The sequence below is a fragment of the Megascapheus bottae genome, chromosome 3, assembly GCF_031878675.1.
Source record: "Megascapheus bottae isolate mThoBot1 chromosome 3, mThoBot2.hap1, whole genome shotgun sequence".
NCBI lineage: Eukaryota > Metazoa > Chordata > Mammalia > Rodentia > Geomyidae > Megascapheus > Megascapheus bottae.
The window spans coordinates 25,197,597-25,214,977 of record NC_143511.1 but is presented as its reverse complement, the minus strand read 5'-3'; the positions used below and the strand labels follow the sequence as shown (position 1 = coordinate 25,214,977).

General features: G+C 40.3%; 1 protein-coding gene and 1 pseudogene across 4 annotated transcripts in view; one reads left to right on the top strand and one right to left on the bottom strand.

Moving 5' to 3' along the window:
* Positions 1–17,381, top strand: part of Pip5k1b (phosphatidylinositol-4-phosphate 5-kinase type 1 beta) — a 226,747-nt gene that overhangs the window by 178,653 nt on the left and 30,713 nt on the right. For all 4 annotated transcript variants that reach the window (XM_090329679.1, XM_090329680.1, XM_090329681.1 and 1 more), the window contains one exon: positions 1,376–1,520. In XM_090329679.1, coding sequence (XP_090185805.1) covers positions 1,376–1,520 — 145 coding nt within the window. The remainder of the gene's footprint in view (positions 1–1,375; positions 1,521–17,381) is intronic.
* On the bottom strand, positions 13,944–15,039 carry LOC150065083 (S-adenosylmethionine decarboxylase proenzyme-like; annotated as a pseudogene).

Below are 17,381 nucleotides of genomic sequence, written 5' to 3'. Positions count from 1 at the left end.
CTACAAAAGTGGGAATTCTGGCAAAGTCTCTTCTGTCTTCTCAGTCATGTGCAGTGCCAGATTTCTTCTTTCTTGTTTTCTCCTGAAGTAACATGTTTCTGAGCTAGTGTTTTCAGCAAGAGTTAACTATTTGTCAGTGGTCCTCTCTCTGAATTGAAGACTCCACTTCCTGGAAGACCTTTCCCTTCCTCTGAACTACCCTGCCTTGTATCTCTCTGGCATAACTCCTGGTTTTCTGAGCACACACGGGAAGCTGCGGGTATCTACAATCTGGTAAACTGGATAAACTTTGTTTTTCTTAGATAATTCTTGTCACTGAAACCTTGAGGATTTTTCTGTTTCTTTCTTTTGTTTTCATTGTTTTGAAGAGCAAGAGAAGGAAAGAAGGAAGGATGGATAGAAATAAGGAAGGAAAAGAGAAAGAGAAAAGAAGGAAGGAAGAAAGGAAGGAAGGAAGGAAGGAAGGAAGGAAGGAAGGAAGGAAGGAAGGAAGGAAGGAAGAAAGGAAGGAAGGAAGGAACTCAAAAGTTAATAGGGTCATTTTCCATTTACACATTGACAGTACATAATTTTGAATGTGTAGTGTCTAGCAAGCCATGCTAAAAACACCTTAGGTTATATGGTATTTATTGCCATCTAGTTTAGTTCTGTTGAAGAAACTATAAAGGATCCACTTCGACTCAGGAGGCATGAGAATGAGTCATGAGCCTGGAACATTTTTCTTATTCTGACTCTTCTGTGACTATTTTCTTTTCTTTCTTAAATTTTAATAAAGAAATGTGTCATCTCAGTTTTATGAAGTCTCAGGCTTGCTGTTAAAATATGTGATCAAGAAAAGCCTTAGATCATGTTCAAAGATATGCATGGATTCAAACCAATTTGAGGTTTGATGCCCAGTAGAAGTGGATTGTTGGTTTGTTGACGTGTTGAATCTGGAAAAGATCTAAACTGAGAGTCTAGAATGCATGTGTCTCAGGAGAGAGCAAAGGAGGTTCACTTTGTTTATACAGCTGCCATTCATTTTTCTTAATCTCTCAAATTATCTCCTTAAACTCCTAGGAGTTTTTATTCCATCTTTTTTAAATAGTAAATCACTTTATTGGGTTTTTAAAAGAACATTCTTAATATCATTTCCATAAGCCATTTGGTAAATTAATGCAATTTCCTTCCTGTTTAACCTGTTTGCAAGCAGCTCTTTTGCATTTCTACCCTAGTCCAGAAGAGCACAGTTAATTGATAATTTTATTCACAGGGTGATATGTAAAAATGAATGTGTTTGACTCATTTAAGTCACTATACATAGCAAAGCAGTGTGTTTTATGGAGATTCATACATGTGTATGCATTGTTCTCTCTCTCTCTCTCTCTCTCTGCAGCTCTAGGATCCCGACATAGGCCAGACCTGGTACCCAGCACTCCATCACTGTTTGAAGCTGCTTCCTTAGCAACCACAATTTCATCTTCTTCTTTATATGTCAGCGAGCACTGTCCACACGACAGGTCGACGCTTTATTCCAACAGGTAACACTTGGTGTAATCTGATGGCAGTCAGGTTGACTGAAGCAGTATCTGCAAATGACAGCACGTTGTCACTAGCAACCAATATGAGTCCATCCCCTGCCTTGTCAGTAAGAGAGAGAGAGGATATGTTTAGTATTTCCTGTGGCAAAGATACATTTGAGGAGAAACCAGCTTGTTGTTCCTTTACAGTTAATCATATGCCATGTAGAAACTATATTCTTAAGCCAGGCATGGTGGCTCATGCCTATAATCCTAACTACTTAGGAGGCTGAGATATGAGGATTGTAGTTCAAAGCCAGCCTGGGCACTAAAGTCCCTGAGACTCTTATCTCCAATTAACCATCAGAAAACCAGAAGTGATAATCAAGGGATAGTGCAATAGCCTTGAGCTGAAAGGCTCAGGGACAACACCCACGTCCAGAGTTCAAGACCCACGACTGACAAAAACAAACAAAACAAAACAAACCTATGATCTTGTCTCTACTGAAAGGGACACATCTTTCATCATTTATATCATAGTAATTCCTTGTGAATAGATCTCATAGTGAATGATGCATACCTGTGGCTTGCCTTAATGATTGTGGTAAATAGACTAATGGCTCCCATAGCTGTCCATAGGTAATTCCTGGAACAATTCCTGTGAATACGGCACCATATAGAGCAGAAAAGACACCGTAGATGTGGTTAAGACCCTGGTACTAAGGGCGTCATTCCATGTGAGGCTGTACCCTTAGCTTGTGTGAGGCAAAGAAGAATCTGAAAACAAGACTTGGTGGCCTGTGTGTGTGATCCTAGCTACTTGGGAGTCTGAGCTGGCTTCAAGATCTCTTGAGCCTAAGAGTTCAAGGCCAGCCTAGGCAATGTAATGAAAACTCTTGCCAAGAAAGAAAAAAAAATGACGAATTCTAAAGTATGCCTTGGATTATCCAGCTAGATGCAACATAATCAAGATCTTTATGAGAGGAAGACTGGGGAATCTAAATTACAGAAAGCAGAGGTCAGAGAGATTGGATTTAAAGATGCTATGCTTTGGAGGGAAAGGAAGGAAGGGGTGACATTGCCCAAGAAGAAATGTATTCATTATCTCATTTATGGAAGTCCAGTCCCTCTATACCACACCATTATTATTATTTATTATTATTATTATTATATACTTTTTAAAAGATGCTAAGCCATTAGCCTTGATGATAGAGGAAGGAGTCAGGAACCAAACAATGCAGGGGATTCTTGAGGTAAGTCTAGAGAAGTACATTCACAAAGAAATATAAACCCTTCCAATTGCCTGAATTTTAGGGCTTTTCATCTCCAGAGCTATAAATACCGAATCTGTGCTCGTTTAAGCCATAAAGCTTGGTGTGTGTCACAATCACCATGGGAAATGAATCTAGTGATTCTGAATTCTTCAAAGTGAAAATAAGTATTTGCTAAACTTTCTTAAGTATAAATGTCATTTTCATTTGGTCTCTGGTTTTAGTCATGTTACATGCTGGATTCATCCTTTGAGGCATTTTTGCCAGTTGACTTGACTTTCCATGCTCAAATGACCAGTGGGTTTTCTTCTGACAGATTTGCCTTTCTCACAAAAAGTGTATGTGTCTTTAGGGTGATCCAGCTTTTAGAAATCAGCCACCAGCAAAATGTGATCATCGCCATAATGGTGATACTGGGAGGCCATCTGGTAGGGAGGGTACAGACGTATATTGGGATCAAATGGGTCTCTGTGCGTGTCTGTGTGTGTGTGTGTGTGTGTGTGTGTGTGTGTGTGTGTGTGTATCTTTCTCTCTCTCTCTTCCCCACTCCCCCAGACTTTATTTAACAAGTGAAAGGTAAAGGCCACTCATGAGAGTGAGCAGGGGACTGTTTGCTCTTCCTGTGGTTAAGGATCAGCTGTTTTCTGGTACCCCTCCCCCTCCCCCATTTTCCCAGTTTTTCAGATGGTGATTGGTTTGTTATGACAAGGACCCAAGGTCCTCCCATGGGTGGTGGCCACTGGTTGGGAATAGGGATGGCGATGGGGATGGGTAGGGAGGAATAAGCAAGCAAGCTGGCCTGAACCGGTTGGTGGATGTTTTCCTGCACTGGCCCCACAACTCTGTGATTTTCCTGACTTCTATGGAAACCAGGGGAGAGAGCTCTGTGCTGGCTTCTTCTTGCAGAATGGGGGTGGAAAAGGGGGACCATGACAGCTGCCAGAGGAGACAGCGGGAAATTGAAGGTTTTGAGGGTTTTTATCCCCCCCCAGTCCTGGGCCTTGAACTCAGGGCCTGAGCACTGTCCTTGGGCTTTCTCAAGGCTAGCGCTCTACCACTTGAGCCACAGCACCACTTTCAGCTTTTTTCTATGTATGTGGTACCAAGGAAGCAAACCCAGGTCTTAGTGCATGCTAGGCAAGCACTCTACCACTAGGCCAGACTCCTGGCCCCCAACTGAGGGACTTTTAAGCAGCTGTAGTGATGCTGTTCCTCAAGTCCTTGGTGGTTAGTTTTTATTTCCATTTGTGGTTGGTATTGATCTTTTGTTGTTGTTAGCCCCACTCTACATTGAGTGCCAAAGTGATGCACAGATGTGGTGGGTTCTTGTTCTCTGGTAGTATAGAAATAAAACCAGGGATGATGAGGACAGTTGTAAGGGGTTTATTTAACAAGGAGAATGTAAAGGCCACTCAAGTGTGTGAGCAGCAGTACCTGGAAACCACCGAGGAGGCTTTGCACCCTACACCTACCCAGGCCTTCAGGAAACGGTGAAGAGAGTGAATATTCTGTGCGTCTTATTTCTACAGCCTTAAGTTGAACTGCTCTCTCTGGTTTGAGACAAAGCACATTTGTACCAAGCATCAGTGGCTTTACACTTGTAATCCTAGCTACCCACTGAGGTTCAAAGCCAGACTAGGCAGGAGACTTGTCTGTAATTAACTAACCCTACCCAAAAGCCGAAAGTGGAACTGTGTCTCAAGTGATAAGAGTGCCAGCCTTGAGTGACAAAAGTTAAGGTTTAGTACCCAGGCCATGAGGTTAAGCCCTAGTGGCAATACAAATAAATAAATAATAGTTTTTCTATTTTGTAATGCTCAATGGGAACCTTTATAAGAGACTTAAGTCTCAGAAATCGAGAGCTTAACTACACTATTTGCCTGAAAAGGATGTGACTAAAACAGCTGTTTTACATTCCCCCAATTTGTGTTCTCTAACTCAGGACTGGTTAGTGGAACTTAAAAATATGTATTCTGCCAGGTGCTGGTGGCTCACGCCTGTAATCCTAGCTACTCAAAAGGCTCAGATCTGAGTACAAAGCTGACCTAAGCACAAAAGTCTGTGAAACTCTTATCTCCAGTTAAATACCAGGAAACCAGAAGTGGCAGTAGAGGGATAGCCTTAAACTGAAAAGCTTAGGGACAGTGCGCAGGCCCAGAGTTCAATCCCACAGCCAGAAAAAAAAAAAATGTGTTCTGCCAGGCACCAATGAATCATGCCCATAATTCCAACAATTCAGGAAATGTAGGTCTGAAGACCATACTTGAGATCAACCCAAGCCGAAAAGTCCACAAGACTCGCATCTCCAATTCATCAGCAAAAATCCAGAAGCAGAGCTTTTGTTTAAGTGATAGAGCCATGAGGAAAAGAAAGCTACGGAACAGTGCCCAGGCCCTAAGTTCAAGCCCCAGTACTGATACACACACACACACACACACACACACACACACACACAAATGTACTCCTCATTAACATGTTAGATACAGATGATGCTTTCTCTTTTTGCTTTTTGCTTTCTAGTGAAATTTTTGAATACACTTTTAAAAATAGATTCTAAGGATGTGGAGATTTTTTTTAAGTTACAAAGAACAGTCATTGAAGGAAAAAAAGAGGAAAACTTCTAATAGACAGCAGTTTCTCATTGCAGTGTATAATTTAAGTGTAGAGCTATCTAGGTGCTAATTAGGACTTTGCAAAGTTAAGGAATCTAGAGAGACTAAGTACATGACAACTGCTAGTTGAGGTAGCTTATCTTAACAGGAGTATGTATAGCACCGTGTCAAAGTAGGAAAACAGCTCACTAAACAGGAAAAAAAAAGATTCATAAAGAGTAAGATCCTGTGTGAACTATCCCATCCAAATTCGACACATTTCCTTTTTTCTCTCTCTCTCTTCTTCTTCTTAGGCTGTTTATTAGTTTTGGAAACCTAGTGGACCTAGTAAGACTTAGACTAGAGTCTAGTATATTTTCTAAAAGGGACATGTATGGAACTAAAGGGAAAAGTATGATGAAAACAAAATGATGACCATTTCTTTATAGTTGGTTGTCAAGCTTCTTTTCTTACTTCCTAGCACATAGCTTTATCACAGTATTTATTAAAATAAATTACCATAAACACCTTACCTTATAAGTTCTGTGATAAGAAGGCAATGTATTTACTTTGGGCAAAAAGCCACCAGTGGCCATTTTATTAGTTAGAGTCCAAAAAAACAAAAAACATGCAGAATTTCAAAGAGAAATGGTTGCATGAAATAGTGGCAGGCCATGCACCAGTGGTTCACGCCTATACTCCTAGGTACCTAGGAAGCTGAGATCTGAGGATCAGAGTTTGAAGACAGTCCAGGCAGGAAAGCGTGGGAAACTCTTATCTCTAGTTAACCACCAGAAAACCAGAAGTGGTGCAGTGGCTCAAAGTGGTAGAGCACTAGCCTTGAGCTGAAGAGCTCAGGGGCAGCACCTGGTCCCTGAGTTCAAGCCCCAGAATGGACTGGTGTGTGTGAACATATGCACACATGTGTGTACACACACATAGAAGAAGGAGGAGGAGGAAGATGAAAGAGGAGGAGGAGGAAGAGGAGGAGGAGGAGGACTAAGACGAGGAGGAGGAGGAGGAAAGAAAGGAGAAGAAAAGAAAGAAGATAGAAGAAAAAAACAGAACTCCCACCTGGCACCTGCTGCTCCTTTATAGGTAGAGACAGACCATGGAAGAGGACACTGCCAGCAGGAGCTGAGGAAATGGCAGGAAAACAGCTACCCCCAGAGACACTGCTCAAAGACAAAAAAATGAGTGAGAAGACAGCCAAGTTCTGTCTTTACCTCCTCATCCATCTCCAGCAACAGCTTGGCTGGGGGAGTCTGGGAAAGGAGCCTGTAGAATACAATATGCCAGCTGTTGGCCCCAGTAGTACAAAGATAAGACAGTATATATACATATATGTACATATACATATATATTTTATATATGTATATGTACATATATGTATACATGCACATATATATATCAGCCACAAGTGAAAAGCAAAAATCTAGGTAGGTATAACAAACATCTTTAAAAGTGACAGAGTTTGGCCTGGTGGTTAAAGTGCTTGCCTAGCATACATGAAGACCCGGGTTCGATTCCTCGGTACCACATACATAGAAAAAAGCCAGAAGTGGTGCTGAGGCTCAAGTGGTAGAGCTCTAGCCTTGAGAAAGTCCAAGGACAGTGCTCAGGCCCTGAGCTCAAGCCCAGGACTGGCAAAAAAAAAAAAGTGACAGAGATCAAAGCTTTATAAAAGGAGAATGCACGCAAGTACAAGAATCAATTTAACTTTTATGAAAGGAATGCCAATGTAATAGTAGACTGTAGAGTAGTTGTAATTGTTTTAATGATCTGTGCAATTAGATGGTGCAATATTTACCAACAAGCCAATAACATTTTCCTGGGAACTCTGCTAGAGTAGAGGCTGGTTATAAATAATCTCAAAATGTCCCTGCCAAAGTCAGGCACAACGGGGCTGGAAGTTTGGCCTAGTATTAGAGTGCTTGACTAGCATGCAGAAAGACCTGTGTTCAATTCCTCGGTACCACATATACAGAAAAAAGCTGGAAGGGGTTCTGTGGTTGAAGTAGTAGTTTGAGTGCTAGCCTTGAGGAAAAAGCCCAAGGACGGTGCTCTGGCCCTGCGTTCATGCCCCAGGACTAGCAAAACAACGTTAGGCATAACAGGATACAGAAAAAGGTTGTGTTCGTGCCAGCAATCTTAGCTCTTAGAGAGGCAGAGATTGGCACATGCAAAAAGTTAAGATCTCATCTCAACCAACCAAGTGTTAAGTACAGAAGAACATGACTTACAACTCAGCTGCTCAGGAAGCATTCCGATCTAAGCAGGCATGGCCATCAATATAAGACCCTATCCCAGAAAAGAACAAATGCAAAAAGATTTAGTGCTGTGGATCAAGTGGTAGAACACCTACCTTACCAAACACCTGAACTCATACCCAAGTACTAACAAAAGAAAGGAAAGAAGAAAGGAAAAGGAGAAGGAAGAGGAGGGAGATTCTTTAGCTCTATTCATACATGTGGGGGCATAGATCTTTTTAAGAAGGTCTTTTCAACTTTTCTCCAACATCAGGAACATCAGGACATCAGGCGAGTGATGACACACATTTAAAAGAAAAGAACCCGTGATCCTGGGGTAGAACACTGCTGGGTTCTCCAGCTTGCCAAGAGCAGAACATTTCATATTAGGAGTTTTGGAGCCCACTGAGATAACCTGGGACCCATGCGAGCTGGCACATCTCTCTACTTGTCTCTGGAGCACGGGCAAAGCACACATGGGAATCTGACAGAACTTGACAATATTTCTGTTACTTTAACTTCCTGCCCCACCACAGAAAAATAAAAAAGAGAGAGGAAGGAGAAACATGGGTTTATATGGCATTCATCTGCACCCAGACAAATTTACCAGATGTCAGATCTTTTTTTCAACTATGGAACTGCTTCTGAAGTGATTAGCTTTTCAAATGATCCTTCATTATTTCAATATGAGCAGGAAATTGAAGTGCATTTTTTTCAGATAGCTGACATTTTAAGAAGAATAATTAAAGATTCAGCATTAAACCAAAGAATGCTTTTTAAAGGAACTGATCATGGTGATATTTGCAGGTGCTTTTCATGTATTAGAAATAATTTAAGTGCGTCTAATTTGTGCATAAACTATATTAACAGCTAGGACTACTGGCCAGACTTTGGATATCCTAGCTCATAATAATAATAATAATAATAATAATAATAACCTCTTTATCTCCTAGTACCCTCTCCTTCCCTCCCCCCACCTCCCTGTGACATTCATGCTATGACCTGTGTCTTCTGGGCAAACCTTGTCATCTCTTTGATTCTCTCCCAGCATTTTCAGTATCCCATGGTCTCTCGCGTGGTATAGACCAATTTTTTACCTGCATACAAAGTGTTCCCAGGACCTTTTCAATTTTCCAGTCCTTGTTTTTAGTTTGGGGTGATTTTCTTTTTTTCCCTTCTTTTATCATTGCTATTATAAAGTTAGTATACCTGGGGCTGAGAGTATGGCCTCATGGTAGAGTGCTTGCCTCTGATGCATGAAGCCCTAGGTTTGATTCCTCAGTACCACATAAATAGAGAAAGCCAGAAGTGTTCCAGTGTATCAAATGGTAGAGCACTGGCCTAGAGAGGCTCAGGGACAGAACCCTGGCTCTGAGTTCAAGCCCTAGGACCAGCAAGGAAAAACAAAAAAAAGTACATTTCTTTCTAAATAATGCCACCTCTTCCTTCATTCACAGTTGTGTGGTTCATTTTCAACAGTGTCTGGGAATACCACCGCTGCCTTGATCGGCCCTTTGTCCCCACATTTCTGTACTCCTTTACCCTCCCAAAGACAGATAGGCAAAGAAACAACAAAAAAGAAGAAAACAAAAGCAACAAAGAAATAAAAACCTCTTGCTTCCATTTCCTGGGGTTCACGTTGATAAATATTATTTTATATGATCAGATACACATAGGCTTTGCACCTTTGTGTTCTACCGCTGACAGTATCCTCTTTATCCCCTGTTGTGGGGGAATTTTCGTTTTTTCTTCTTCTTCTTTTCTTTTTCTTTTTTCCTTTCTTTCTTTTATTTTTTTGGTGGGTCATGGGGTTTGAATTCTGGGCCTGGGCATTGTCCCTGAGCTCTTCAGCTCAAGGCTACTGCCCTATCCCTGGAGCCACAGCCCTACTTCCCCTTTTCTAGTAATTGATTAGACATGAGTCTTTCCATCTTTAATGCCCTAGTTGGCTTTGAACCATGATCCTCAGATCTCAGCCTTCTGAGTAGCTAGGATTTCAGGCATGAGCCACTGTGCCAGACAGTAGGGAAATTTTCTTAACAATGTATCTCTTTCTCTCTGTTTCCCTTCTTCTTTCTGCAATTCCTTTTGTGCCTGAATGATTTTCTACTTGAATTTACTTTGTCTCTTCATTGCCATTATTTATTTTTCCTTCACTATTTCTGAGCAATTTCCTAGACTTTACCTCCTTACCCCATCCACCAGGCTCTTTATTTCTGTAACCATGTTTCTAAGAATTTTGTTATTGTTCACTGAGGGTTTTGTTGTTGTGGGGGTTTTTTAAAGCATCCTCTCCTTATTTTGTGAGCACACTTTCTTCTCTTTTCTCTTTAAATATAGTAGGATTGTGGTTTGAATTTCACCCTGATTTCTTGCCTCCTCTCCCTTGTTGGTCTCTGATTCGTCTGGGTTGCTTTTCTCTCTTTGCTTTAAAGGGCATCTTTCACTTTCTGGCCAAGTTCCACTAAAAGGTGACTAGCTGAAGGAGGAGGAGGAAGAAGAAGAGGAAGAAAAAAGGAAAAGGAAAAAAGAGGAGGAGGGGAGGAAAGGAGGAAAAGTAGAAAGAAACCCCCAGCAGGCTCTTTTCAGATACAGTATATTATGTAACTGTCAAATCATAATGTAAATGTCATTTCATATTAGACCATACATCTCTGCACCACTAAATATACTCTTTATACATCTCTTCATGGTTTGTTGGGTTTTATTTTTATTAAGGATGTATTTGATGACAAGTAGTTCTTCAAGGGCTAGTATGGAAGCCACCAACCCTTCCATTCCTCACCTCATATCCTCTTCCAAAGATAATCATCTTTTCTGTCTCACATTTTTGGGGCTTTACTTCTCCAACTCTCTAGACAATATGCTTCTCCTGATACTGCCACCTTGTATGGTTTGTGCTCACTTGTGAAGAGGATGACTTAGCTTCCTCTATCAACCCCTGCTCCACACTAGCCTCCCCACCCCGCCAGCCTGGTGTTAGTGGAGTCACAATCGCAGTGTTGGTTAGGTCGTTATTACCATATTATGTCCTCAGCTGAACTCACAGCCATGGCCTGTTGTAAAGTCCAAATAATTTTCCTTGGTTTTCCTCCTCCTCAAAGTGAATGATATTCTACTCTGGTCTGTTTGGTTTGATTTTTTTAGTTGTGTTCATACTTATGATTAATTAAATCTCAAACTTTTTGCAATGTCTAGTTGGCTCAAGTGTGTCAGATAGTTGTCCCAGAGCTTTCCAGCCTGACTCAGTCTATTCTCTCTGCCTGACTCAGAGCTATCCTACTGGGAGCCTTTTCCCCTTTGTCTCTAATATTGCCTGCCCTGCATTATGGTGTTTCTCCTTTCCTCCTCTTTTTTTTTTTTTTTTTTTGGTGGGTCATGGGGCTTGAACTCGGCCTGTGCACTGTCCCTGAGCTCTTCAGCCCAAGGCTTACGCCCTACACCTGAGCCAAGCCCCACTTCCCGTTTTCTAGAGGTTAATTGAAGAGTCTCAGGTCCTTTTGTTCCCGGGCTGCCTTTGAACCTTGATCCTCAGATCTCAGGTCAGCCTCCAGAGTAGCTAGGATTACAGGAATGAGCCACCACACCTGCCTTCCTCTTTTTTTTTTTCTTTCTGTTAGTCTTGGGGCTTAAACTCGGGGCCTGGGCTCTTGATATTGCTCAAGGCTAGTACTCCACACTTGTACCAGTACCACTTCCAATTTTTTTTCTGTATATGTGGTGCCAAGGAATCCAATCCAGGGCTTCGTGCATGCTAGGCAGGCACTCTACCAGAAGGCCACACTCTCAGCTCCTTCTCTTTTCCTCTTACTGGTTTGTTTTATTGTGCTGCTGGAGTACATCCTTCATAATTTTGGGTGTGAAATTCTTCATGGGAAGTCTTTTGAAATCATATTTGTGTAAAAATGTTTTTATGCTAAGCATAGACATAGTTTAGCAAGGTATAAACCTTTTATTTTGGAAATCCTTGTCCTTCAAGTTTCAAAAGGCACTATTCCACTGTCTTCAGGCTCCCCTGTTTATTCTGTTTCCTGATCATTTGCATGGAATCTCTCCTGGAAAGTTAAATCTTTTTGTCTTTCATATTGAAATACCTTGGAGTGAGGTTTGTTTCTATGCAAGTATAGCCAGGGTACTTTCTTGATCTGCACACTCAAATCAATCAGATTTAAGAACTTTTCTCTCTCTCTTTTTTCTTTCTCCTCTTTGGGTTCTAGTTTGTTGGTTGTTTTTTTTTTTCTTTTTTTAATTCAGCAAACTTTTATTGAAACTTACATTGTGGTAAAGAAATACATTTCAACTAATCAAAGCCCAACACCAATGAAGAGAGAAATTATGGCACCAAAATTTTCCCTCCTCTACCATGCTAGGATAGATTTCTATTCAATCTACAGTTTTCATCTTTCTAGGTTTTGCTCCACATAAACTTGTGTAAGTTTTCAACATTAGAACTGTTCATTATATTAGGAAAAGAAAAACCAGACCTCAAGCCAAAAATGTCATCAAGATCAACTGGGATACTGTTCAAAAACAAAATCTTCCCAACAGAGCTAGTCTATAGGTGCTGTGCTTAGTAAGGATTAAACTGATAAAGTTAACTGAAAGTTTCAATTAAATGTTCAATCAACAGCACATTTTTTTAGTGTTTCTTTTTTTTGTCGGTCGTGAGGCTTGAACTCAGCCTGGGCGTTGTCCCTGAGCTCTTCAGCTCAAGGCTCCCACCTTACCCCTTGAGCCACTGCACTACTTTCAAGTATCTATTGTTTGGAAACACTTACAAAAGGTGTTCCATTTATAAATACAGAAGGAATAAAACATCACTGCATCAGTCCATAAATTGTCAAGAAAATATTGGGGACCATGAATGTAAAATTTACTTAATTTTACTCTTCCCGGTTGATTGATTACCACAGTTTTTGCAAATATAGCTAAAAGATGCCAACTCTTGAAAAACCTACATTTCTAGTAATTTCTTGTTGAGAACTTGTGAAATTTGATGTGTCTTTTATCCTTTCAAAAATCCTGCGGTGCAGTTGTCTAAATAGCTCGACTTCTCATTTGGGACATTATTCATCCTGTGACTGCCATGGTAAAAAGACTATACAGGAACAGGAAGAATCAACATCTCATATGTATCACAAAACCACAGATCTTTAAGCCATAAGATGAAAAAGCCACTGATTCTGCTCCGAACCCAAGTTTATAGTAGAGATTATTAATGAAAACTAGTGGCAATGGCTGCTTGAAGGATAAGGTAAATGATCCAAGCAGAACAGATAACTTTTATGCTAAATGTCCTTGCGTACATACTCAGTGATAAATTCTTTTATACCACTACTTAACAAGTTTGTATATTCCATTAGAGACTAATCCAGTTTACTCAAGAGTAGAATATAGTTGGATTGTTTTGAGTACTCTGAAAATCTGTAATTCTCTATGGGTTCTTGTTGGAAAGATTCAAAAGATTTTGAATGTATTCAACTTTGCTACTTTTTAAAAAGAGCCCATGCCAATAAGGAGGCCCTTGAAAATTCTGACGCCCTTGAAAGAAAATTAAACTCAGGATTCATTTCCCTGCTTCCCCACGTGGGGTATGAGATTCATATATAAGCCCACAGTGTAACAATGTATTGCTTCATTTGAGGGGCAGAGGAGAAGACACCATGGTGAGGAAAGAAACCAATTGGAAGACTACAAATGCAAGAACAATTATTAAAATAGTAATACACACAAAAAAGTAATAACTAGAATCATTGGGATCCAACTTGTGGAAGAAAAGTTTTAATTGCTGTTGCAAAATAAAAAACATCTGTATGAGGTAGAAACTGGCTTCAGTAACATTAGTAGAGAGCATGTTCTATAAAGTGGAGGTACCTGGATATAAAATTCTGGCAGTAATTTAATACAACTGGCCCAGATGGTTAGGCTGAGGCCAACACCTAATGAGGATAAAAGCCTTGTCTGTGGGGAATTTTGGAGGATATGTGCAGAAATATACTGTACATAAACCAAATTGAATTGTTTTTACAAGTGTTGTAAAGTTTCTTATAGTAAAAGTTACGTTCTACATGCACTTCAATTTCATAGCAAGAGTAGCATAGAATACCTAAACACAGAAGAGACCATTCATGCAAGATATCTAACTCCTTCACATAGGAATGCATACACTTCAAAATGATTATACTATCATTACGTCTGGGGCTTTCTGCAACTACAAGGTGGAGGTTATAGAAAGTGTGACCCCCCGGTATCAGCATCTAGAAAGCAGCCACCACTTATGTGTTTTCTTTCTTTCTTTTTTTTTTGCACACACCATTTTTTTCTTCATTTTTCTTAACTCTGCTGTTGCTGCTTCTTAGCAAAACTGGTTTTTAAAAAATGAAATTGTAATTATTGACCAAAGCTGAAGCCTTCTTTTGAGGTGAAGAAAACACTGTGTGACATTTAGAACTCTGATTAACAAACAAGATGGTCACAAATTTTCCTGGCTTGAAGACTTCCACAACTTTCCTGATCAGGTTGTCCTAGGAGGTCTGGCTAAAGTTTGTTGAAAAGCTAACATAAGAAAATTCTGGTTCTAGAATGATGTGAATAGTCCAATAAGTTTCATCTGATTTTATTCCATTCATTGAATTCCCATAAGGATCAAACAATGTGACATCCATGACAGAACTTGGTATCAGGTCACAAATTCCACTCTCACGAGTGACATCCTTTGCAGTAACACCATCTTTTGTGTAGAACTGGTCCATAACTGCTGGGTCAAGCTCACTCAGTAAAATTTCCAGAGTTTGATCTGGCTGACTGATTACCCAACTCTCTGGGAAACCCAAAGTATACAAGTACAAACAGTCAGAATTCATCCGGGCCGGGAGTTTGGCCTAGTGGTTGAAGTGCTTGCCTAGCATGCATGAAGACCCGGGTTCGATTCCTCGGGACAACATACATAGAAAAAAAAAAAAAAGAATTCATCTGTCCCATACAATATACTGTGCTCCATTTAGGGAAATTGCATGAAGAAACTCTATTTCTTCTTGGAAATTCCAGTGTGGGTATCCTTGGTGAGATGGCTTCATAAAATTCTTACGAGCATAAAAGAAGCTTTGAATTGAGTCTAAACCCACTGTAATCCCTAGCAAGCTTCAACACGGGAACCAGTGCTTTCAGCAAGAGGATGGTACCACATGTCTTCAAAATGAACCATCTCTTGGAGACAAACATGCTACTCTCACTGAGTACATAAGCTTCCCGCTTGTCAGTTTTTTCTCACTTACGATTGAACGTTGCACATCCTTCAAAAGTACAACCCATTCAGAGATCTCGGGTTAGTGCAAAGATCCTCACATCCTTGGTTTGCATCTGGTTGCTGCCGGGAGAACCAAACCTCCAGCAACTTCTCGGCCCCTTTGACAAAATGTGCAGCTTCCATTATTGTGAGACTAGCAAACAACCACCAACCACAGAAAATCAGCTAAATTAAATCTCTTCTTCCACCGCTGTTGAGGATTGTTTCAGCTGTTAGTACAGTTCGGGTTCTTTCTTTTTGCTATAATTTTATATTTAACTTTTTTTTTTGCCAGTCCTGGGCTTGGGCTCAGGACCTGAGCACTGTCCTTGGACTTTCTCAAGGCTTAGCACTCTACCACTTGAGCCTCAGCATCACTTCCAGCTTTTTTCTGTGTATGTGGTACCTAGGAATCAAACCCGGGTCTTCATGCATGCTAGGCAAGCACTCTACCACTAGGCCAAACTCCTGTCCTATATTTAACTTTTTTTAAAAAAAGATTAATAAAATTTTTCTGGTGTGTGTGTGTGTGAAAGTTGAACGTGAGTCCGTTGGAAATATAGGCAGATACAGTTCAGTCTCTTGTAGCCTGCTGCTTCCCCATTAGAAAGAGTGGAGTGATCACTAGCTAATGTCATCCACCATACCATGTAAGCTGGTTTGTTGTTTAATCATCAACTTTCTTGATGATTTCCCTGTCTTTTTTTCCCCCCTCTCCTCTCATTCTGGTCTCATTTGTAAATCAGAGCTGATAGGTCCTTGTGTTGGTTTTTCTTTCCCCTTGCCCATCTTTTGGTCTTCTTGCTTGGTATTTATGAGCTATCCATCAGATGTTGAATCAGCTCTGCTGTTCTGTTTTTACTGGCCTAAACATCTTCCTACCCAATTTCTTCTTTTAGTACCTTTCTTTCATTTTATATCTCAGTAATTTAGCTGAGGATGTCAGAAAGGGTTGAGGAATATTTTCCCTTATAATCTCAACTTTCCTCCTGTTTTCCTTTCCTGTTTTCTATATTCAGTGTATTCCTTCTCTTTTACATTTTTCTTGGGTTTCTGATTAGCCTTAGTCAATTGCTCAGATTTAAATGTGCCACTACAAATTGATAGAGACTAAGTAAGCTAGCACTGGGAAGAGGGAAGGAGATAGAGAAACTTATGAGTACAGTTGTCTTTCTTTAAGTTAGTTATATATCACTGGATATTGAATTATGCTACTTCCCTTAGCCTCCTCCTTCCCCACCATACATGCTTTCAGATGTTTTCCAGTGCTTCTAATTTCTGAGATTTTTAAGGATTCATGAATTAAAATTGCTCTAAGCTTTCCCCCTCATTCTTGTGAGTTGAAAAGAAGAAGGTAAAGGGAAAGTGTATGTTTCTGGCATCTTTACTTGAATTAAAAAAATTGCCTTCTCCAACTATTCAAGGCTAGTACAATATGGACAGTCGGGATTCATTTTTCATTTTAAATTCTGATTTGGGGGAAAAAACACAGAATAAGCATTTGTTTCTGGGCAGAATGCTTCTGTTCTGTGCAGAATCCAAAATTTTAAGCCTTTTTTCTCCCCTCCTAAAAAAAAGAACTATTTTTTCATATGCAAATAGAAAAAAAACAGTGCTCTGAATTCAGAGACCAACTTAACTGACTGCATTTAAAATCCTAATGCTTATGACTGGTCGCTTAAGATAAATAGAAAAAGAAACCTTCGGGGCCGGGAGTTTGGCCTAGTGGTAGAGTGCTTGCCTAGCATGCATGAAGGCCCGGGTTCGATTCCTTGGTACCACATACATAGAAAAAAGCCAGAAGTGGTGCTGAGTCTCAAGTGGTAGAGCTCTAGCCTTGAGAAAGCCCAAGGACAGTGCTCAGGCCCTGAGCTCAAGCCCAGGACTGGCAAAAAAAAAAAAAAAAGAAAAAGAAAAGAAACCTTCTGGCCAACTCATGAAGCATTTCTTTCCATTTACAAGTGGCTCAGATGCTCAGATTGTAAAGAAGAGACTGATTTTACTATTACTGTTTGCCATAGAAAAATTCAAGACTTACCTGCTCTAATTAGTCTACTCATATGTTTCTTTGATATTCAGGAACGTATTCCATCCATCTAGACAGAATCTAAAGGTCAAGGTCTTAAAACTATCTGAGGAACAATGGCCAACTTTACCACCATCTGTGATACTTGAGCTGGTGGCTGGCTTCATGGATGTTAGTACTTATGGCACCTAGCCTTATACTTGACAACCAGGTACTAATATTTAAGTCCCTGCCAGATAAATAACTAACCCAATTCTGGCATTATATATTGACAATGTCAAAGCAATTCCACATTGTCTCCTCCTCCAATTAAAGTATGTCAATAGAGGCGGGTGTCAGTGGCTCACTCCTGTAATCCTAGCTACTCCAGAGGCTGAGATCTAAGGATTATGGTTCAAAGACAGCCTAGACAGGAAAATTCATGATGAGACTCTTATCTCCAGTTAGCCACAAAATGCCA